The sequence below is a fragment of the Artemia sp. Qi Xiang Cuo genome, chromosome 3 (assembly GCF_049724085.1).
Source record: "Artemia sp. Qi Xiang Cuo chromosome 3, ASM4972408v1, whole genome shotgun sequence".
Classification (NCBI taxonomy): domain Eukaryota; kingdom Metazoa; phylum Arthropoda; class Branchiopoda; order Anostraca; family Artemiidae; genus Artemia; species Artemia sp. Qi Xiang Cuo.
This window is the reverse complement of record NC_142796.1, coordinates 35695813-35721185: the sequence shown is the minus strand read 5'-3', so window position 1 is coordinate 35721185 and position 25373 is coordinate 35695813. Positions and strand designations below refer to the sequence as shown.

Here is a 25373-nt window from a genome sequence, read left to right as displayed (position 1 = left end):
CAAAAGACATATTCGTTCGAACCTCTACAGTGGGAACACCACCACAAGACCCAATCGGTAAACGTAAACAAAATGGGGAATGATCTCCAAAAGATTTTACCAGAAATCATACCTTTTGGACCCCTGACAGAAGGAGACACGAAATTGATAGCACCAACAAATTCGGAACAGGAGATATGGGAGGCTATGAATCGGCTAAGGAAAAGCTACAGGTAGAGACGGAATTCCACTACGAGTATGGACAAAGGCAAAAGAAGTATGGATACCCGTTTTACCTTTCATTTTAAGTCACATATTTTTATTGTGCAGCTGGCCAATAGAAAGGAGAACATATATAACTGTACCATTAGATAAAAAAGGAAACTGCAAAGAATTCTCGAATTACCGACTGATCCAGATTTCTCCCATAGTTAGTAATATTTTTTGTAAGATAGTAGATAGTCGGCTAAGAAAATGGCTAGAAGAATTAGGGAAGAATTAATAGAGCAGCAGGGCGGGTTTAGGAAAGAAGGGGGTACAATAGAGCAGGTTTTTATTTTGCACAGTATAGTTAGAAAAGGAATCACGAATAGATGGGGTAGGATTTACGTAGCGTTCCTGGACGTAAGAGGGGCTTTTGATAATGTGATAAGAGATATGCTAGTTAAGCAACTTTTGGAGATAGGACTGCCTGTAAATTAGAATTAAATAAGAAGAAAATGGTAATTGTAGTTTTTAGAAAAGGTGGAAAATTAAGGAAAAATGATGAATTTAGATTTAAAGGTGTTTTATAGAGATTAAGAAAGAATTCGTGTAATTAGAGGGTTGAGTTTTTTTGGAATGGTAAGTATGCACAGGAGGTTAAGCATAGAGTACAAAAGGGAAATATGTGTATGAATTTAATTTTAGAAAGTGAGGTTGGAAAGACTAGGGACTTAGCAATACAAATATTTATTTAGGACTAAACTCCTCCCGGTTATGCATTACGGGTGTGAGCTGTGAGGTTTTAGAGGATAAAATAAAAGTTCAAAATAGGGATAGTGTATAGAAAATTCACAAAAAATACCAGATATTTCGGTCACATATACAGTGACCGTCATCAGTAGTAAAACTGTTTACTACTGATGACGGTCACTGTATATGTGACCGAAATATCTGGTATTTTTGTGAATTTTCTATACACTGTCTATTAAAAAGGATTTTATCCCTATTTTGAACTTTTATTTTATCGTCATGGAAAGGCAGTGTGGTCTCCGAAATTATCGAGGTTTTAGAGAAAGTTAGGAGTTGGAGAGAATACAAAGAAATTATTTTAAGAGAGTTTTTAGGGCCAATAAATCCACTCACAGTGCTGTACTGGAGGGGGATTTAGGACTAAGTAGGCTAAGAAAAGATAAGTTAATAGGAATGGTGAATTTTTGGATACAAATTTTAAGAAGTAAAAACAGGCTAGCGAAAGAAGCGTATTTTAGTTTGTTGGAGGATGAGATAGAGGTAGGGAGGCCGCAAGACATTAAGAAAATTTTAGATGAAGTAGGATATTTGTATTTTGGAATGAAGGTCAGGGATCGAATTCGGATACAGTGGTTGATAAGGTAAAAGAAAGGTTACATGAGCAAGGAATACAGCAGTGGCAGGCCCCGGGATCTCTGAGTCTATATAGTACGGTGAAGGACACGTGGGGGGAAGAAGTATATTTTAAGTTTAGTTTGAAAGGGGAAGGAATAAAATAAATTTTGAATTTAAGGGCCGATTGATATTGGGGAAAGGGAAAGGAAATTTAGGGGTCATAGTGTTAACACAGTCCCTTGTCCGATGTGTGGCGAAGATGATGAGGATATTATTCATTTTTTGGGGAATTGTAAGGAATTGGCGGATCTGAGAAATGAGTGTTTTTCATTAGTGTTGGCACATAGAAGGTGGGTGGAAGGGATTATAGGATCACGAGTTAAAATGACATTAAGGAATTTCGCTAAGTATGTAGATGAAGGGCTGATACATCGTGAAAGATGTATCTCTTTATAAATATTTTCGTGAAGATTCATATATAAATAATTCTTTCTTTTTAATTTATTTGTGTTTATTTGTTGGTTTTGTTATGTTTATGTCCTGTTTTTTTTTTCCTTTAGCCCGGTGGCTTTTTTTGGAAATACATACATACACACATATATCTACAATATTGGTTCAAATAAACTGACTTGTAAAATATCTCAATTTTGTAAAATTCGAAAAACCTAGCACTTTACTGAAAAAAAAACAATGACGTCCTAGAATGGGGTATTGAATTTCTCAATAAATTTTGTTGAAAAACAATTAGCTTAGCTGTGTTGACAAAAGGCGGCTTGCTTAAAGTTGCCACCTGTAGCACGAAAGTCCTATTTTAGCACTATTTTGCTATGAGTAGCACTGTAGCACATGTTCAGGGTTGCTAAAATAGCACAAAGGTGCTATTTTAGCACTATTACAGTCAATTTATTGAATATAGCACCAAAATCACTGTGTAGCACGCAAACTTGAGCAATTGTAGCACTTTAGTAACTAACCGTGGTGTGGCAACCCTGGGCTTATTGCACCAATGAACTATCATCGAATGGAAAAAAAAACCAGAAAGCATTTAAATATGAAGAAACAAATCAGACTATCTGATCGAGTCTATTGGGTTGTCAAACGCGCTATGCGTCTCAGTTTTACAATTAATATTAAATAACATGTTTTAGATTGCCATTTTCCATATAAATATTTTACTCCTCGAAAGTTAATTTGGCTAATTGAAAAATACTGACTATGCTAAGATTTCTCGTGCATAGAATAAAATAATTTTTAATGAAGTCTTATACCTTCCATAGCATTGCCCTTTCTCCCTTAGAAGCCAGAAAATGAAAAAAAAGACCGAAGAGGGAGATGTTAACATCCTATTGATATTTATGGAAATTTCAATTTATATGTAAATTGCTAATGAGCGAATTACCTAGAACTAAGTCCAACAGTGTCACATAAAATCGTATCTTACCGCTAGCGTGATTAATATATATATATATATATATATATATATATATATATATATATATATATATATATATATATATATATATATATATATATATATATATATATATATATATATATATATATATAAAAGCTCAGCAGAAACAATTTCGGTGAAACGAAATAAAAAAAACAACTAACGCTTTGTTAAAAACAAAAACTGCTTTACTGCTTGAAGAAAAGGATTACGATTGATTCTTGCTGGCACGCACGTAGAGGAGAGAGCCTACAGGCCTGCCTCCCTCCCCCCCCAGAAATCTCACAATTTTTTATTTTCCTATAGTTTTCTGATACTTCTCACATAATTAAGGATTTGAAGAATTTGCCCCCCCCCAAACAAATTCCTGCGCAAGTGCCTGGATTCTTGACATAGCCTACCAAGGATGTAGGTAAAATTTCACTTTGAAATAGGATCCAATCAGATTTTACCTCAAAAAAATTCCACGAGAATTAAATATGCAAAATTAATTCAAAATTATTCAAATCAGTAGTTTCTCGTTCAAGAGAATAATTTTGGAATGTTTCATAAGCCATATAAACGTGCCCAGTTAATGTAATTTTCATTAAATTCAAAGTGGAAAACAGTTTGCAAGAAAAGCTTTTTCCCTCCTGACTATGTTTGTAATGCTGGTCGGGTATTGGAGAAGTCTTCTATTTGCAATCACAAAAATCAACCCTTTTTGTTTTAAGCTCCTTGAAATATTAAAAACGGAAAAGGCAGAAGAGGGTACAAAATATTAGAAAGGGGAGAGAAAGAATTAATCAAGCCTGTCTGGTCTTGCGAGTTGGGTATCCATCTCCATTGAAAAGAAATGTCGAAAGTCTTTTTGGGTTGATGCTACCCAGTGCCCCCCCCCCCTAACGTAGTCTAAAGTATTGTAATTCACTTAATTAAGGCAAGTTTGCGTTAGCTAAACTTTTTCCTAACGCAAGTTTATTGGATCAACCTATTTTGCACCCTCCCCCCCTAAAAAAATCCTGGATCCGCCCCTTGTGCTGCCATGGTATGTGCCAATTTAGCAGCTTGGGTGGCACATATACACTTAACATTTATTTATAAAGCAATGAATTTTCAGTACCTAAGTTTAGCTAGTGCCTCGACAATTAAACCGATTTTTATGTGTATTTGCATGAATTAACAAAATTTTTCAGTTCAAATGTTTTTAATGGCAACAAAACACTTCTAATTTCCCGTTAACTATATTTATTGCACTCTAAAATTATTTCAAAAAGTACTGCTCAAACTTTGGCTTAACGAGCCTCCTTCTTATACCGAATTTTGTCAGAATTTGCATTTCATTTTAATAGTTTGGTTATTATGGGCTATAGTACGTTTTTTACTATAATACTCTTATGAATATATTATTGACCTTAACCTTGACAATTTTCCTCTTGAGGTGCTTGACGAGACAGATTTTTTCGAAAATAATTATACACAGAAAAAAGCATATGGCTTTTTCTTAGTTGTAATAGTAAAAAACGAATCACAGACAATCTGGCAGTGATTTCAGTCAAATATGGCAACATATCCCGGGGAAGCAACTTTTCAAAGGATATTTTTGTTACGTTATCTTGTCGAAAGATAAGTGTGTGTTGCATCATCATGCATTGATGACTTATTTTAATATTTCAGTTACTATTGACTATAGTTTGTTCTTTAATATAATACTTATCGTTTCTATTTTTTTTTTTTTTTTACAGTTATTACGAAGTCTGGCTCTTTTGATCAGTCAAATTCTACGTACTTTTCATCCCCAACATCGAGTATGGTTAGATAATTTCTTAGACGACACTGCTTTGTCATTTACGAGAATTTAAGAGAGAAAAACGGGTTTAATTTAAATAAAGTAGTGACAACGAACTAAAAACAACAACAAAACATTAATTTAAAAAAAAATCCGAATATTTCAGCTCCACATCCGAGAGCCTTTCTCAAAGAGGAAAAAAGGAAAGAAAAAGGAAAAAAAGAGAAAAAATATAGTTAAATCATCTAAATAAAAAGACAAAAACAACACAACATGAGAATAAAAAGTGAAAAAATGCAATAAACTATGTAATTGGTAACTAAAAGTCTTTGGAATCCTTCAGGGTTGTATGTATTCACTGTGAAGTCCTCCATTTTCTCTCCTTTGTAGGACGTCACTTGCTCGATAAAGAGTTCCAGACAAAAATCCGAAACTTGAAATCGTGATGTGCTTTAGCTTCGTTCAACGTACGCGATGATTAAAGAACCAATAGTCGTAATATGTTCACCTTCAAAGTAGCTGGACAAATTTATCACCAAATCAATTACACATCAACCAAAGTACGTATCCAAGGGTACTAGGGTGAATTTTTTAGGGTACACTGAAGGGGATGTTCAAATAAATTACAAGACAGTATGAGTATCCATGACTACAAGTCACAAGACCTGCAGAGCATCAGTCCTATTTCTTATTATGGTAATATTGGCTCAATTTCGGCGGCATTTGATTATTCATTGTAGTTTCTGTTCGTGTTGGGTATCATTTATTCACTGATAGAGAGTTTTGTCCATTTTGATTTTGAAAACTAATTCTGCTCGTCTTTAGTTTTATGTAGCTCTTGAGTTTCCTTTGAAAAACTTCTTTAAGGAAGGTTTTTTAATTAATCAATTTTAAAACCTATGTGTAAAAAAAGGCAAAGGAAGGGCTTAGCTTCCATTCTAGTCATAGAAAGAGAACCATAAATTTCTATTTTCAATTAAATAAGCCAACTCCGAAGGTTCTTCGACCATCCCTTTCATAGGAAGTGACCAGGTGAAAAAAAAAACACTAAAATCCTGAAGGCATATGGCTCCTTGTCCAGGCAGCACTGTGAATGGTGCATCTCATAAAAACCAATCATCAGGAGCCTTCATGCCGTTCAAGTTTCCAGAGCTAAAAATCAAGTTTAATTAAGGATTTACCCTCTTTTTTGCCACACTGGCACCACCTTTTGCTATACTACTCTATGGTCTATTCGCCACTCCAATTCTTGGAACACTGCACCAGGTTCTACTACGCATGCCAAGCCGCGGCACGCGCCATATTGCGTATATCATTTGAAAGGGAGCATTTCCTCACAGGCCTCCGAAGAAAAGGCATTGATATGTTCCCAAGAAGCAGGCACAGGGAATATTTCAGGCAGGGGGTTGCATGCTTTGTCAGAGCAGCAGGTAAAAGGCATATAGGCCTCAGCAAATCACGAGAATTTTAGGAGCACCTGGCCCAGAGGCCCCATAAATTCAATATAAATATATTAAAAGTACTTACATTATAAAGGTTGATAGTAAATTGCGAAATTCCTTGGGCCACAGCTTTTGATTTGTCCATCGTTTCGGTAAGCTGAACTTGAGTCAAAGAACACCAAATGAAAACAACGACTGAAAAAAAAAATATTTTACAAGAACTGATAAACTTTGAGCGATAAGGAAAACCTCCAAGAAAAGATAAACGTACACAATGCCTGAACGATAGATCATCGGAAATACACTTTTAACTGATTAGCTAAAACAACAAAGGATAAAAGTTTGGACTTAAATTATTTTTCTTTTCTGCTCTTCGTTATAATTTCTGAGCGATAAGGAAAAGATCACAATGCTTGGAAGATGAATCATCGAAATTACAGTGTGAATTGCTTAGATTAAACAAAACAGGATCTAAATTCACAGGCAAAGTTATGTGCAGAGTATTGACTTCCGGAGACATAAGCAGCATTCGGTTTTGGAGGGTGAAATTCATTTACTAAGGAAACTCGAACAAAAGGGGAAGTCATTTCACTTTCAAAGTATCATCAAAAAGTAGTTGTATTTATACTCCTCATCTTCTGTTAGTTTACCTTTTTAGGAGACAGGAAAGTCTAAACTTCATTGTTAAGTAAGTATACAATTTCCATATATTTATAAAGATCGCAGCCACCTTTTCAGGATTGAAGATGGGTTCGACTATGAAAGAAACCTTTATTATCTAGAAGTTGTTATTTTCTCGCATTAACAATACTTTGTATTTTAAGTAGGATGTCTAAGCTGCTCAGAACTTATCGCTGGGCTACAACCTTATATAGAGCTACAAATTTGACTTCTTAGCTCTTTTTAATTTCAACATATAATAGCCTCGTTTTTACGTCAGCAATCTACTAAGACCTTGCAAGTGAGTGATGAACAAAGTCTATTGTTTTCCTGTCATTTTGTATAGGACGCCTTAAAACTTGGGAAGGGGCAAACTTAAAAGGAAGTTTTTCTTTTGTTTGCCTCCAGGCATCCCCGTACCATGGGTTAACAATTTTGAGATGGGCATTTTAATCAAACAGTTCGTGGTAGCGAAGTGTAAGCATGGAGCGACCCGGCTCAATAGTAATCGAAACTCTAAAAATCGGAATTTTGATACCAACAGATGCATCAAAAGAATTGTATTGTTATGCTGATTTTAAATATATAAGCTTCCAGGCACCCCCGTACCATGAGTTAACAAGTTATGCCCTGGAGGCATGTAAGGTTTTTTTTTATAGAAAGCGTTGCCGTGGAAACTTCAAAAAGAGCTCATTTAATTGAAAATTGAAATGGCTAGTGCCCTTTTTAATAGTCGAAAGTGATTGGAAGGCAACTAACACACCTTCCACGCCCACCATTTATCCAAGCACATCCAATAAAAATTTTGAGATAGCAATTTTGTTCAAAGTAGTTGAGAGGTCCGGAAATTATATAAGGTTTTTATAGATAGTAATGTTGTATAAACTTCAAAAAGGCCTCATTCGATTGGAAATTAGAAGGGCTTGCGCCCTTTTTAATAGTCGAAAGTGATTGGAGGATAACTAACCCCCCTCTCACACCCACCATTTCCCAAACACCTCCAATCAAAATTTTTAGATAGCCATTTTTTTTGACGCAGTTAAAAAGTCTAGAAATTAGGTCTTTGAGGATGAAAATCCCGCCACAGCCCTCAGGATGAGGTTTGTAATCTATGCCCTGGGGGCATATACGGTTTTTTTTTTATAGAAAGTGTTGTCGTAGAAACTTCAAATAGGAATCATTCGAATGGAAATTGAAACAACTAGTGCCCTTTTTAATAGTTGAAACTGATTGGATGGCAAGTAACCCCCCTCTTACGCCCACCATTTCCCAAACACATCCAATCAAAATTTTGAGATAGCCATTTTGTTCAACGTAGTTGGAAGTTTCGAAAATTATGTCTTTGAGGATGACAACCCCCTCACAGCCCTCAGGTCAAGGATTGTAAGTTATGCCCTGGGGCATATAAGGTTTATATTGAAAGCGTTGTAGTAGAAACTCCAAAAAGGGCTCGTTCGATTGGAAATTGAAAGGGCTAGTGCCCTTTTAAATTATCGGAAGTGATTGGAGAGCAACTAACCCCCCTCTCACGCCCACCATTTCCCCAAACATATCCAATCAAAATTTTGAAATAGCAATTTCCTTCAACGTAGTTGAAAATTCTGGAAATTAGGTCTTTGAGGATGATAACGCCCCCCCCCCCTGGGCAAGGGTTGGAAGTCATGCCCTGGGGGTATGTAAGGTTTTTTTTGAAAGCGTTGTCGTAGAAACTTCAAAAGGGCTCATTGATTAGAAGTTGACAGAATTAGTAGCATTTTTAATACTTGAAGGTAATTGGAGACCAACTAACGCCTCTCTCAAGCCTACCATTTTCACAAACACATCCAATCAAAATTTTGAGATAGCCATTTTGTTTAACGTAGTTGAAAGCTCTGGAAATTAGGCCTTTGAGGATGACAACCTCCTCACAGCCCTCAGGGCAATGGTTGTAATTTATGCTCTTGGGGCATTTAAGGTGTTTATAGAAAGCGTTGTCATAGAAACTCAAAGAGGGCTCATTCGATTGGAAATTGAAAGGGCTAGTGCCCTTTTTTAATAGTCGAAAGTGATTGGAAGGCTTGACATTTTACAGTAGAGATCGATGTGGGTACAATATGCAAATATTTTTTTTTTTTTTTTTTTTTTTAGGCCGGGTCACTTCGTTTGTAACTTCGATTTGTCTTAAGAACTTCTTCAAGGGCTCATTCGATTGAAAATAGAAAGGGCTAATGCCCTTTTTAATTGTCGAAAGTGATTGGAGGGCAACTAGTCCCCCTCCCACGCCCACCCTCCCATTTGCCCATTATGTTTAAAAACTAAATGTTGCCTTAAGATTAAATCAAAATGCACTGTGTTAATGCTAATTCCCAATAAGGCATCTCAGCACTATTCCAAGAACGACTGAGGGTATTATGTTCAAACTTTCGGGGCTACTTCTGCTTTTAAAATTTAACCAAATCAAAATAGTGTAAGTGTATCCAAGCTATCAAAGAAAGTAAACAGATTTTTTTTGCGAATGGTATCAAATTTTCTATTTTAGGTCAACTATAGGAGATATGAAAATAAATGCAACACTACTATTTATGTCCAGATTTTTAAAAGGGTGTATGCCTAATCCCTATGCCTTCCCAAGGCCAGAACATAATTTTCACTTTACTGAAAAAAAATACAAACGAATGTGTATTGTCAGTTTAATATACATATACTGATATTTCGAAATCAAAATGTTAATATTATTTGATTTATTAACGTTATAAAAGTAAAAACATTTATATTTTTTCAGTAAAGTGCAAATTATGATCTGGCCTTGGGAAGGCATAGGGATTTTAAGCCCTACTCATGCTAATTTCAACTTGTTTTGAGTTTGACTCGGTTATTTATTGTAATTTCTGTTCGTTTTGAGTTTCATTTATTTATCTATGCTGATTTGTGGTAGTTTCCCGCTTGGTAGATTATTGATTTATTTTTGCTCATTTTTGGTTTATTGGAGTTCTTTACTTTTCTTTGAAAAACTTATTTTGTGGAAAAGTTTTTTTCAATTAATCTAAGGAAATCAGCCACAATCCTTGAGGAAAAGAAATGTATGTGAGCCCTGGTTATGGTAGACTGCTTTACATGCTTCAATCAATCGCCCCTGATGCTTGAATCAGGACCAACAACAGGATATAATAATGAAAGTGAAGGTCTTCATTAGTTTGTAGGTTAGAATGGCATCACCTCTTCTTCTCCTATACCCAAGGGTTGGGAGTTTCAGCTTAGCTAGTCTTGTAGGGTGAGAAAATTCCTGCATGTCAGATACAACTTAAGTAGCACGTCTTCCATAGCTTTAATGGTGATTTTTTTTTAAATACTGGCTTCTATTAGCCAATGTAGCGATGGAAGTTATTTGTGGCTATATAGCGATTATTAGCTATAAAAGAAAGGACTGGGCTTAATTGTGGTAATAAATGTCGACCGCGTCAAATCAAATATCGTGCTTTAAAACTGCGATCTTACACCTTATAAGTTCTCCAATGGCGCCACTTATAGCGCTAAAGATTGTGCCATCAAGGCCTGCGCCACAACAATGGGGATTGAAGTAAATTTATAACCGCGCCACCCTCTATTATTGAGAGAAAATAAAATGTGTAACCATATAAATATGACCTCTTTTCCTCGAGCTATCTGGAGATCAGATTCCCTGGGAACGTATCTTGGAGACATGCGAACTAATTACCTGTTATTAGACTAGATGCAGACGGATAAAATGAGATAAACACAGGTAAAAAGCAATAGATTTATTGGGACTTACTTATTTGGGGGAACAGCAGTGGGTCACTTAAAATGACAATAACTGTGGCTGAAATACAACAATGAAAGAATTGCCAAACTTGCACGTCGAAAAAATTCTGTCCAAATGGTCCTCAAACTGATTTAAAAATCCTTTCAAAAAGTACGTTTACCCCATTATCAAACGTAGTTTTTTTTTCCTGCGCTCAAATAACTGGCTCACAATTGGCTCAAGTGGCCCAAGGATGCGAACCCTTCGTCCAATAAATTGTTTTAAATATTTCTGATGATTCAAACGTTCACACGGTTCTTATCATTTAAACTTCCTTAGAAATATTGTGCGTAGCACCTTTTTTATTGCCCATTCTCTTAGCGAAATCCAAAGCTTGGATAGCGCCGTTCTTTGTCTGAGGCTAACAGCGGTTTTTTTTCTTTGATGATTGATGACTTTTCATTTTTTGAAACTAGATTTAACTTAATTATAGGAAGTCGGAATTATCTTTAGAAAGAAGGAACTTTATTTTGGTATTTTAAATACATCGCATTTTATTCACGGTACATATTACCCTTCCCATCAATTAATGACGTCCCGTCATGAGTACTTGCTTGCCTTTGGGTTTTTAAAATGTTCGCGATTTATTAAGTATTTCTTCTACATAATTATTTTATATTTATGTTATGGCTTAATCAAGAGTGTTAAAAATTTTCTCTATTACTTTTCTTATTTTATTCTACGTCCCTATCTAAAATTCATCTACCGGACTAAGATTATCTATGGTCCTAGGCTAGCTACTATACTAAAGATTTTTTTCTTCTAAATCCAACATTGATTGCATTTACATTTCCAACAAGGTTGGGGCTATTCTAACTTCACATATTTTTTTAATTCACTTTGTACAAGGTTTTTTTTTATTTTGCTGTCTATGTGGCACACTACTTTCTACCTATTCTACATAGCTCGACACCGCTACACATAACTCTAACTGGACATCTAACATTACAAACAAGAATGATTAAAAACACACAATATTGGGTTTACCATGTTCACTGGTAACATTAAAACACTTTCACTGGGGATGTTTGCTACGCAACGTTAATGATAGGATATTGGGATTTTTTAGTTATCAAAGTTATTAAGAGGTAACATATGTAAATTCACATCTATTTCATCACCATTCGAGTCTTTAGTGTACTCAATCCTTCTGTTGTAGATTATTGTCCTTCACTCTTTCCGTCTTGGCAAAATTTTTTAAAGCACTTACGTTATGGTTTCTTCATGGAATAGTTCAAGCACGATTGTGTTCACACGATGAGCTTTCTCTAATTGTCAACTGGAAAATGATACTTCAAACTGCAGGTGTGGGATATGCTATAGGGGTTCATTTTCACCTGCTTATTGATAGTTCATAGGGTCCCTCATCATTAAGTGGTCAAACACTGGGTGTGCGTTTATTTTATTCTCAGCATATCATTTTTGGGATATTTTGAGGAACATAGAGAATTTATTCTCGCATAAAATTGTTCATTTGTGTCTCTTATAAAATTGTTAGCTCATGGCTTGCGTCTATTAACCTTTGCGATGATTCCTAGGTTAATCATGGGGGAATTTTGGTTTGGAAGTTTGGGTTTGGAACAGGTCAACATCAAACTATAGTGACTCCTTCAATATGTTATTTAACTTGTGGGAGGGGAATATTTTCACTGAGGGATTGGTCACTGGGGTTAATTTTGGTTTTCAGGTCCGTTTTTTAGAAATTATCTCGTAACATTTATGGGATAACAGAGATATGAACTTTCCACACAGAGGGGATAGGGTGGATTTCGAGAGATGGTCGAAAGAGATTCGACGCGTAATTCTGTGACACATAAATAGTTTTTGGGGTCATCAAATATCATGACTATACGGTCATATGCTATATGGGTCCATAATGATTATCAAAGGCGATATTTATGTACTTATATCTTGTACTGGTCGATGGGGTTCTCAGAATTTATGTGATTATATAGTTCGATAAAGCACTGGATACTGAGATTCAAATATAATGTTACCTGATACGTAATATGGTTTGTGGTCGAAGAAACAATGATCAAAGGTAACTGTTGTTTTCCTAGACGAAGCTGGGATGAAAATTAACTGGAGTGTAAGGTGAGTACTCTACGTTGGTTGAGGTATGATGAAAATAGATACTACTAGGCTGTATCTGCACTAGAAAGTTAATTGTAATGCTTTATATCCAATGCGTCAATCCAATTCCTGTAATAAAAATAACGAGGCAGAATCATACGTTCTTTAAAGTAAATACTCATAGTACAAATAAGTCACGCATCGATTGGGATTTTTACGCTATTAGACAGAGTTAAATAAATACACTAATATTAGTACACAAAACGAAATTTTTATCATGTTGGTTGAAATATATATGTAAAGTTCCCATTGGGAAATTCAGTACATAGAAGTTTCTTCTAAGTTGTTACAGCCTAACGACGATATAAAAGATTAATTCTTTAACTTTAAGTGTTGTCTGTTATTATGCTTTCTAATATACACTACTACATACACTTTATTTTAACTTCTTTCAACACTTAGTTAATTTTACATTAGATTTAAAATAACCATTTAAACAGAGTTTATTCTACATGATTAAATTTGAGGTATAATTTTACTACATATTTCATGCCTGCATTGTTCACGCACGTCCGTGCTGTTTAAGAAACGCATGTTGCAGCGTCATAACCACACGGTTTTACGTAAACAACCTTACAATGAGGGAACAAGACATAGCAAGAACAAGTGGAGACCTCTATACCCACTCGTTTTCTAATGTCTTCCCTTTTTCTTGGCTTAGACGTTCTCGGGGGGTTTCGGGTTTAACCTCTGCATTTCAGCTGTTTCCCCGTGTTCTTCTCTTGGTTTTCGCCTTCTTAGTCTCAGGATTTTTCCGTAATTAAAAGTCAATAGGGTTCTTATGGTCAGGGAAGTCGCGAATACGAAACCTACGGCCAATAGTATGTTCCACCAGAAATTGGTCGATTCTTTGAGTTCATTCGTGTTTCTTTCTAGTCTTGTTACTTGTTGAAACAAGGTCTCGAAGGATGTTGGGTCCAATTTCATAAAGATCTTCCATGCGTCATGGCTAGCTAGCAATGAATTTTTATGCTTGAATATTACTCCATATTTTACAATATCTTGGGCCACTGCGTGAACAGCGAGGACTGTGATGATGTTCTTAAGCCTCATCTCATTTTTTGTTTCTATAATTAATTGATCGTTAATTTTGGCCATTTTTCGCAAGATTCGTTTTTTTACTGCTTTGTTATTATTTTTTTTTCAAATGCACTTTGATTTTTTTAACTTAGTTTATTTCTTATTATATAATCATTTTGTGGCATTGGCCAAAGAGAACTGATTTGTAGGCGTAAAACAGAATAAATATTTTAGGATTAGATATGTTAGGAAAGTAAAGTTAGGACTTCCGAGCTTTATTCTGGTCGTGATATACCTCTATGACTGGTTGACCTGGTTGAGATTTTAAAGCGTAGCTGATAATCGATATACAATTTAATTTTATATTATATTTCTAGATTAAGAAACACATGAATCAGCAAACGTGCTGCCAGTAATGACGCTGGCATTCTATTTTATATGGAGGCTTAAAATAACTAAAATCTCCAATAGCTTAATGTAATTTATTTAATTCGGCGCTTCTGCACTGGCAAGATTAGTTTGTGGTTAATAAATGCCTTGGTTAGGGCTTAAGTCGGCTGTTCATGGAAAATATAAGGGCAAGCACGCACACAACAAGTTAAAAGCTGCATGGAGTTCCTCCCCAGGCTTCCCACAAAACGTGGTCCAACACCACTTGTCGTTCTCAGTCGACCACGAGCTTCCTACTTTAGGCCTTCCTCTCTGATCACCAATGTTTTGACATCTTTCTTTTTATTATTTTTTTTTTTCATTAATATTTATTTAGTTAACTTTACGTGCGAGTTGTTTGATGTATTGTGGTGGATCATGAGTTGATTTTTATGAGAGATTTGAAATTTGTCTTTACGTTAATCACAGGCATTTAAATCAGTCAGGTTATTTAACCGTTCTATCCGATTGTGTCATGATTTTCTCCTCGGTTTCTTGCGGTTTTTCTCTTTCGGTTCTGCCTGCGAAATAAGATTAAACTTTTTGAATTGTTTTTTCAAAAATTCTTGCCCTTTTAATTTCTTTTGTTTCGCGTGTGCGGCTGCTGAAGTCGGTCTTGATTTTCCTATTTCTTTAACTACTATTTGTTCTGATTCGTCGTCAGACTCTTCGGAACTAGTTTCCGACGAATCCGGATTAGAACATTTAGAGGTGGCCCTTTTTGAGGCATCACCTGCCTTTCCTTCGTAAATTTCCACTCCTTTTGAAGTAGAAGGTTTATTCTCTAAGTCCTCGCCTTGAGTTTTCAACTCGGGAGATTTGAAAGATTCTTGAGAGCTTTGAGAGGAGTCCAAAGTCTTTGCGGGGTTCCTCCACTTTTTGAATGCCATATCTTCAGGGGGAAGGGGCATTTTTTGCACTAGGGTTTCTCTCCATGACGTCCACTGTTTAGGCTTGACCTTGGACACAGTTATATCATGATATTGTCCTTGCTGGTCATCCTTGGGAGTTTTATTCTCGGGCAATGTACTTTGACTCATTTTTATGGGGAAATATATTAAATCCATAGCCTCTCGCAGGTTTGTTTTAGTTAAATCTTTGGGAGGAGTTTTCTTTACCGTAATACCGGGGTTTCTACAGCTCTGTTTGATTCCTCCTGTAAGGACAGGGGCCTTTCTATTGGTGTTGCAAGGGAAACCATATCGTCAGGAAATCTTTTGGGGGGACAAGGGGTCGAAATTCTATCGGGGAAAAATTGGGTTTTTGGAGATATTGTGTAATCTAGTTCTCCTGCGCTTGCCGATGAATAACTTTTTGGATCTTTTTGGCGTTTTTATTTAAGGGAAAAATCCTGGTATCAGGGATTTTTTCTTAGGAACAACTAGATTTTTCATTGCTAAAAATTCTTCAGTTTTCCTCATCACAGTCATCTTCAAAATAATCTTGTTTAAAATTTAAGGGTTTTAGCTCTGCCAATCTTGATTTAGGGGGCTCATTTTCGGCATATGACAAATCAGTAGAGGGGGGATGTGATACCCATCTCCCTGGAAATTTGGCTCTTTTTATTCGGCTAACATGCGCCTTGTAAGTTCTTCCGCTATCGGGGGTTCTCCATTTTAAAAGTATAGTAAAAGTAAAGTACTTTTTGACTACTCTGTACGGTCCAGAATATTTGTTGGAAAGTTTTTTTCCTTCCGTTTTTGCCTCGTTCTTTAGGTACACGCAATCTCCTACTTTGAAATCTATACTCCCCTTGACTTTGGGTTGATTTCCTAGCTCTTGGCTTCTTTTACATTTTATTAGCTTTTCCTTCACTATCTTGTGCGTTTTCCTTGTTTCATTGATAAATTCGTGTGTGAAGTCTTCTAAGCTATTGTAATGCTATCGATAATAGATGATTTTATCTTAGAGAACTCTAAAATAACGACCAAAAAGTAAATTAAATGTACTATCCTTATTTGTTTCTGAATAAGCAGTATTGACTACGTTAGTTAAATATGGTAAGAATTGATCCCAGTCGTTCCTATTGTCTTTTGTATAAATACTTAATACGTTCGAAAATATGTTATGCCTATTTTCTATTTTACCATTAGGTTGTTGGTGGTACGGAGCTGTCACCATTTTCCCTGTATTAAGAAAACTCATTAAATCTTTTGTTACTTTTGAAACAAAATTGCTTCCGTTGTCACTCAAAATTTTATTTGGAACGCCAAATTGTAAAAATAATTTCGCTAACGCCTTACTTGTGGCATAAGCAACTTGATTTTTTAATGCTTTTGCGAAAGTAAATCCGGAAAAATGGTCTATAACTGAAAGAATACAAGTATGGCCTCTGCTGGAAACAGGCAAGGCTTCGCTCGTCCCGTATAAGTCAAATGAGATAATATCGAAGGGGTACTTTGCTACCGGGACCCTTCCCATTGGAGGATTAGGATAAGCTGGGGAGATTTTTCTTAAGTTACTCGCTTCGCATGTACTTACAAATTCTTTAAGTTTTGTCATTGCCGACGGCATGTAAAAATATTGTTTTAATTTATGAAAAGTTTTCATTACTCCTAAATGTCCACCTATATCTGAATGAAAACATTCAAATGCAGGTGCTATTAAGTTTTGTGGTAATACAGGTATTATTGAAGTTTGATTTCTTTTTGTCTCAGCAGTCACGATTCTACACAGTATTTCTTCACCAAGATCATAGTAAAAATTATCTATCTCTTTTCTAAGTGTTTTGAATTTATCCGGTAGAGCACTGTCATTTACAAAATATTTAATAAGCGCAGCACACATGTCGTCCTTTTTTTGCTTTCTTATTACATTTTCTAACGACAAGGGTCAATAGTTAACCTTATTTTCCTTTACTGTGTCTTTGACTTTGTTTTTCTTGCATTTATGTTTGCTCTTAGCATTGATAGCGTTAACTTCATTTTCCTTAGCTTCCGACGGAATATTTTCTGGGAATCTACTCAAAAAGTCACAAGCTGCGTTTTGTTTACCTTTTAAATGTTCAAATTCGTAATCTAGGTCTTGGATTTTCATAATCCATCTAGCTAGAATTCCCGTGGGGTTTTTAAATGTGCGCAGGTACTGCAAGCTTTTATGGTCTGATCGTAGTATAAATTTTCTACCAATTAAATAGGGTCTAAATTTGTCCAAGTGGTGGATTATAGATAATAATTCTAAGTTTGTGGCGGAAGAACTAATTTCGCCTTTTGATAAAGTTCTACTCGAAGAGCATATAACTTTTTCTATTTTTTTTGATTAGAAGGTCCTTGGAAAGGATCATGGTTTCCTATGGGAATTATTTGCGAAAGAACAGCCCCAATACCTTTCGAACTAGCATCGGTCGTAACCACAAATTCTCCGTTTTCGAAATCAGGAAGTGATAATATTGGTTCAGAAGTGAGCACCTTTTTGACACGATCTAGGGAAGTTTGAGCTTCCTGGGACCAGGTAAAATTTTAGGAATTCCCTTCAGTTAAGTTCGTGAGGGGTTTCAAAATTTGAGCATAATTGCGTACGAATTTGCTGAAGTAACCCGTAAGACCTAAAATTCCTCTTAATTCTTTCATAGTTCTAGGGGGTTTGAGGTTTTCAACACATTTTATTTTATCCGGGTCAGGGGATACCTCTCCTTGTGTTACTACTACTCCTAAAAATTTAATTTTAGGTTGAAATAAATTTACTTTCTCAGGCCGGCATTTTAAATTGCCTTGTCTGAACTTCTCGAACACCTTAGCAAATGTTGCTAAGTGTTGTTCAGCGTTTTCTCCCCCGCATATGACATCATCAACAAAATGAATGATATTCTTTAATCCTCTTAACAGGGGTAATAGGGGTCTACATAGCGCGCTTGAACCTGTTTTAAGTCCAAAAGGTACCCTTAAGTATTCATATGAACCACATTCAGATGCTGAAAATACAGTTTTATGGACATCTTTTTCGGCTATTTTCACTTGGTGGTAGCATTGGGTGAGGTCCAAAGAAGTAAAAATTTTGTTCTTGCTTGAAATTAATTAAAGAATTTCATCTATTTTTGGTAGAGGTAATTTATCGCTAACTACTTTTTTGTTGAGGGCTCTATAACCTACTACAAGTATAAGGTCACCATTCTTTTTTGGTACCAATATCACTGGTGGACTATACAGACTTACGCTTTGGCGTATAATTTCATTTTTTTCTAATTCACGAATTTTATTTTTTAGCCACTCTTTGTGCTTATATGGCAGAGAATATGGCTGTCTTGCAACAGGATTATCAGTCCTTAAAATTGTGTTTTAATAAAACGGTATAAATACGCTATAATAATAAGATTCGGAAAATGCATATATGAAAATACAAAATAAATAGCATAAATTTTTCTTAAGTTACTAGTACGTAATATGATCCATATTAAATTTGTTTTAAAATTGCGATTTAGTTAGAGGATACCTGTTATTTGAAGTTTTAATGCCGTTAACTAGGTTTCTTTTAGAATTTTCCCATCTATTTAAATCATTCTCTGATAAAACCTGGATTTGAACTAAACACGTCCTTTTTCGCAAGTTATCGCATATTATAAAATTTGTCGGGAAGATCCTATTGTCCCTTTTTACGTTTAGGCAAATTGAACCTCTTGCATCCAATTTATGCCCTGTCACACTAGTTAAATTGGGATTACTAAAATTTCTTTGTTGCCTAGTATGCAGAGGCAACATATTAAATATGCATGAGTTTATAATATTAACTGTAGCTCCGCTGTCAACTAAAGCCTTAAAGTAAACTTTTTCTACACAAAAATCCTTAAATATAGGTAACTTGTTAATACTATCACTACAAGACGGCACTACCATTGTTTTGGACCTATTAAAAATTCCGCGCACCCTCTTGATTATATTCATATTTTTGAGGGACTGGAAGCGTGTCTCTCGGGATTTATTTCATAGTCCGGTGCCTCTAATAACTATTGAGACCTGTGAGTTTCGTTATACATATGTAATTGATGTATATCAGCTTATATTTGGCCGGCGTTATTATGGTAACGTGGATGTCCTGCGTCGGTGCCTCTTGCTGGCGCTGATTGCCATTGCCGTCGGTTTGAGAATTTTTCGTGTTCCGTTGGCAAATTTTCGCGATTTCTATATAGCTTTCTTTCATTACATTGGCTTTGGTGAGTATTTGGGTTTTCAAATCGGTAAGTAATTTTTCTGTTGGGGTGAGGGTTATAAAAATTTGGCTGGTACGCGTTGTAAGCTATTGATTGGCGAAATGGTCGTGGGCTGTAGCCTAGTGCACCACCGGCGCTAAAATTCGTTCTTCCGAACAAATGGTTGCCGTAATTTTGCGTACTACCGACAACAATTCTTGGTATGCGATTGGGGACTTAACGGCACTCTCTTGCGATGTGCCCAGGTCGATTGCAATTATAGCATCTTATTATTGTATGGTTATTTTCATAATTGGATTGTTTGACAGGCTGAAAACGTACTGTTTTCTGCCTAGCGGGTTCTTGCGTTTTATTTCTTTGTGGCACTAGGGAGTTATCCCTTGAAAAGAAATTGGGGGACGCCTGATCGCCCTTGAAGTTTATGTTTGCATTTGAATCGCCTAGGCTATTTATTTTTGCTTTACTGTGATTTGTGACCATCCTGTCGACTTCGATCAATCGCTCTACCTCTTCAACTGCAAGATCCAACGTCTGAATATTTTTGGATATTACCACTCTATATAGTATTGGGGGTAACCCTTGCAAAAAGGTATTTAGTATGACTTTTTCATACAGTTGCCCAGAACCTCTTCCGTATTTTGCCTCTCCCGAAATGCGTATATTATCAAGATATTCTCTTATATTTTGTGAGTAGTTAATGCTCACCGTTCCGTGTTTCAATTTATGTATGGAACTGGTTTCGCTAAATCTATCTATAAATGCTTTCAACAATTTATCAACCGTATTTATTGGCAAGTTGGCGTTATTGCCTCTGGTATGTTCAGTCTGTTTTAGAAAGGTTAAGGCCTGGCCTTTCAATCGTAGTAGGAGCATGTTGACTAACGCTTCTAGCTCTCTTTTTGTTAGTTGTACAAACTGGGCCAATTGGATATTGTATTCGTCAATATCTGATTGACCACTGTACTCCGGGATAGACTTCACTATTTCTATATTTTTCGCGATCGACTTCTGCACCATTATTAACTGGTTTAGGTCGTCAGATATTTTTTTTTTTGCGTTTGAATCAACTCGAAATAAATCTATTTTTTCACTTAACCGATTTTGAGAGAGAACAATATCTTTTATGATATATCGTATGGGGTTCCCTGTGGTAGATTAGTGGCTATAGGCCTAAACCCTTTACTTATGTATCTGCATCTCTCCAATAATTAAATTCAAATTACAAAGTTTATAACGTAATTAGTTTGCAAGTATTCCTCCAATTTCCGACCGCGCCATTTGTAGCGATGAAAATAATTTGTGGCTATATAGCGATTATTAGCTATATAAGAAAGGACTGGGCTTAATTGTGGTCATAAATATCGACCGCGTCAAATCTAATATCGTACTTTAAAGCTGCGATCTTACACCTTATAAGTTCTCCGATGGCACCGCTTATAGCGCTAAAGATTGTGCCATCGAGCCCTGCGCCACAACAACGGGGAGTGAAGTAAATTTATAACCGCGCCACCCTCTATTATTGAGAGAAAATAAAATGTGTAACCATATAAATATGACCTCTTTTCCTCGAGCTATCTGGAGATCAGATTCCCTGGGAACGTATCTTGGAGACATGCGAACTATTTACCTGTTATTAGACTAGATGCAGACGTATAAAATGAGATAAACACAAGTAAAAAACAATAGATTTATTGAGACTTACATATTTAGGTGAACAGCCGTGAGTCACTTCAAATGACAATAACGGTGACTGAGATACAACAATGAAAGAATTGCCAAGCTTGCACGTCGAAATAATTCTATCTAAATGGTCCTGAATCTAATTTACGAATCATTTCAAAAAGCACTTTTACCCCACTATCAAACGTAGTTTTTTTTTCCTGCGCTGTAAGAACTGGCTCACAATTGGCCCAAGGGTGTGAACCCTTCATCCAATAAAATGTTTTAAATAATTCTGTTGATCCGAATTTTCACACGGTTCTTATCATTTAAACTTCCTTAGAAATATTGTGCGTAGCACTTTTTTTATTGTCCGTTCTCTTAGCAAAATCCAAAGCTTGTATAGCGCCGTTCTTTGTCTGAGGCTTACTGCGGTTTTTTTTCTTTGCTGATTAAGGACTTTTCATTTTTTGAAACTAGATTTAACTTAATTATAGGAAGTCGGAATTATCTTTAGAAAGAAGGAACTTTGTTTTGGTATTTTAAATACATCGCATTTTATTCACGGTACACCAATGACTATGACTTACAGAAGTCTTCTGTATAGTCATTAGTTTTCTATACAGAAGACTAATGACTTTGGGGGAACAAGTAGGAGAGGGTGTACTTGATCAGCCCAGGAGTTAAATTAGCATCAGCATGAGACCTCTCAGCAAGGGTGCCAAATTGCAATTCATTAGCCTACCAATAATGTCGCCAAGACCTTGCTCATCATTTACAGAAGAGACTGGATGACAAGAAAGGATATAAGCGTAACAAGGATTTTTTGTGCCAAAATGAAATAAGTGCAACTAGGCAATATTAAATTCTCAGCCCAATGACCAAGCTATTCAAGACTGCTCTGTAAAAGGGTGTGATCTTCCCATGACAAGGCTGTTCCGAGAAATTTCAAGCTGCCAGCATAGAGTGTTAGCTTATTGCTGATAGTAGAGGGAGCATCAATAATAAAGATGCTAAATAGTGTAGAACCTAGTACACTTCCCTGAAGAACAAGCTCAATACTTCTTTAGAGGAAGAAAGAAGATGGTTACCAGAGCCATCAAATAGCCTAACACACTGAGATTGCTGGTAAAGCAAATCAAGGATACAATTGCAAGTCACTCTTCCAGCTTGACTGCACACAGCTTAATTGCAAGTCTCTTGTAAATGACTTTGTCAAAATCTACAAAAGTCACGCAGAATTATGTCAGCAGGCACCTCAGTATCAAGTAACCTAGTGATGTAGTCAAACAATTCTTCCTGAACAAAATAACGTTGTGAGCTGTGTAAGACATTATTTGCTTTGAGATGCTGAATAACTGGAGAATTGACAATTATTTCAAAAGGCTCAACAACCACTGGTGTCATGGTCAATCAATTTCCAAAAGGTCCTTTCTATCCTTCTTAAACACAGGAATGATATGGTCAATTTTCCAGTCCAGTGGTAGTTTGGAAAGACTCAACGATAAATTGAATAGCAAGGAAAGTGGCTAAGACAAGACTGCTCAACATTCATGCAGGATAAAGGAATTAATGCAGTCAGTACTAGAAGACTTATTAGATTTAACAGATGCTACTTACTTTAGAACCATTGTATCTGTAACTAAAATCGGTTCCATTTCAAGCAATGCATCAATAAAATTGTATTGATCAATGTGTTACAATTGTTGGTTGAGAATTTTAAATTTCAGCTCAGAATTAGCAATGTCTACTGCAAAATTTTTGAGAAGCATAATGCTAGGAAGTTTTTGGGTTATCTTTAATGTCCTGGATTGAGTTTTCCTTGAATTATCCTAGTAATTTAAACCCTTGTTAACTTTCCCTGAATCAGGCAAATTTTAAGGCTAATTTGCAGGCTTTGATCAACTCTTGGTATGAATGCTTGAATAAAGCCAAATTAACAACTTTACCACAGGCAAAATAGATACATGCAAGAGCTGTATGCTCCTCTTTTAGCTTAAGGCCATGCAGTTTTGAGATTCTTTGTTTCTGGCCCAGATTAGCTTAATTTGACCATTAGGATAGCATTTTTATGAACAATTTGTTCAAGCAATTCTTGGACAATAGAATGATTAACCTCATCAAAATTTGTGTTTTGTATTGTCATTCTTGTTCTTCTGTCATCTTAACAAAACCTTTTGCAAGAATTACCATAGATGTTTGTCATCTATCAGAAAAAGGATTTATTAGTGCTTTTGAGAAAAAGAAAAAATTGATGTTGGGTGCTTTCAAGAAACATGACTCTGACCCTAGTATTCATGTAGACTTGGAAATTATGAAGTAATAAGAAAAGATAGAGCAGAACACTCAAGAGGAGGAATATTGATGCATTACAGTCACTAATGTTTCAGAAACTTGACATTGAGGAAATTGTAAGTTCTAAAATTGAGACGGTAGTTTGTCAAGTATTGTTGGGTAAGAGGGAAACAATATTTATTGTTAATGTTTATAACGCTGATGGAAATGAACCATAAACATAGGAAGTTTTCAATAAAGAAAAAAAAAATGATTAAAGACAAAGAGCCTTTTTTAATTACTGGTTACTTTAATGCCCATTCAGATGTCTGGTGTTTATGTGGATTTCAGAAATGAAGTGGTACAGGTATCCTACGTGCTTTGGATAAGAATGATGAGTTTGGCCTAGTGGCCCCACTTGGACCTTGGCCCTACCTTTAAATTGAGGAAAGTTAACTGGGAATACTTCCAGGAAGAACTTGCAAGCATAGGTCTTGAATAACAACTGACAGAGGTAATGATTACAGAGAAGAAAATCTAGTGATTACAAGATCTGCTGCTGGAAGTGGCTAAGAAGACTATCCCCCTCAAGACACTGGGCAACGAAACTAGGAATGAACCCGTATGGTGGAATGAAGTGTGTAGCTTAAGTAAGAAGAAACTTAACCAAGCTCCAAATGCATACAATAAGATCCTGGCAATAGAAAACTGCGGAGAGAAAATATTGTCCCAGCCTGAATTTTGAAAAACAATAAAAGAAGCTAAAGAAAAGTCCTGGAAGCAATTTGAATCTCAGCTTCAGATATCCATTTGGAAAAGTGTATAAGTTCATAAGAAAGATGAATAGGAGAGAATTATATCACTATCCACAGGGGCCAACGACCTACCAAGGACAAGTGATTTACTGACAACAAAACAAAAGCTGAGGCAGGAGTAAGTCACCTCCACTGGACAATAGGTAAGAAAGACCCATTTGAAGGAGACTGCCCACACTCAACAACTTTCACTAAAGCTAGAAAACCTTTTTATAGAACAATCAGAATCAAATTACAATAAACCCTTCTCAAAGGCAGAATTTGAATTTGTCCTAAAGAAACAACCAGAGACATAATGAGGCAGAGACAACACAACATATACCCTGTTTTCTTTAAAAGGTTAACTGATAAAAGGGTGGTTATCCTGCTACAACTTACCAGCAAGTTGTGGCGGGAAAACAATTTCCCTACAAATTGGAAGAAAGGCACAGCCATCATGATTTCCAAAACCGAATTAACCAAACTCAGTAGAAAACCATCGTTTTATAACTCTGCCCCCAGTTGGAGGAAAGATATATGAAAGACTGGTAAAAGATAGGCTGAGATTTGCAATAGCAGAAGTTAACCTGCAACAGGATATTCTGACAGGTTTTTAAAGAGAGAGAAATACAGTTGATAACCTGATCAGGATACAGAGACATCATTCATGCACTTGGTAATGGTAAAGTGATGATTGCAGTATGAACGATGATAAGTAAAGAACGATGTGGGCACAATGTATTAGCCTATTTACTTTTTTTTTCTTTCTCCATACCCGGGCACTTCGTATCAAAGGAGTTGTCATAGAAACTTCGAAAAGGACTCTTTCGATTGGAAATTAAAGTGGCTAGTGCATTTTTAACAGTCGAAAGTAATTTGTGGGCCACAAGCCCCCCCCCCACCACGCCCATTATTCTTCCCCACACGTTAATTACACAATGTTATATAGAAATCTTATTCAGCGTAGATGTCTTTCAAGTAGAAAAAGTTTCCGTGGGGAAACCAACCCCACAACCATTGAAGCTAGGGTTTTAAGTTTTATTTTGGGGACATATGAGGTTTTTATAGCACACTTTGTTGTAGAAACTTCAAAAAGGGCTCATTCAATTGGAAATTGAAATGGCTAGTGCCCTTTTTAGTAACCGACAGTAATTGGAAGACTGATAACACCTCTTCCACGCCCATCATTTCCCCAAACACATCCAGTAAAAGTTTCGATAGAGGCAAATTGTGCCAGGACATACAAAGCTT

The 25373-nt window shown here is 36.0% G+C and overlaps 1 protein-coding gene across 6 annotated transcripts in view; it reads right to left on the bottom strand.

The window, feature by feature from the left end:
* Positions 1 to 25373, bottom strand: part of LOC148954043 (leukocyte elastase inhibitor A-like) — a 104848-nt gene that overhangs the window by 66021 nt on the left and 13454 nt on the right. For all 6 annotated transcript variants that reach the window (XM_089085766.1, XM_089085761.1, XM_089085765.1 and 3 more), the window contains exon 2: positions 6297 to 6406. In XM_089085766.1, coding sequence (XP_088941892.1) covers positions 6297 to 6356 — 60 coding nt within the window. In that variant the 5' untranslated portion in view covers positions 6357 to 6406. The remainder of the gene's footprint in view (positions 1 to 6296; positions 6407 to 25373) is intronic.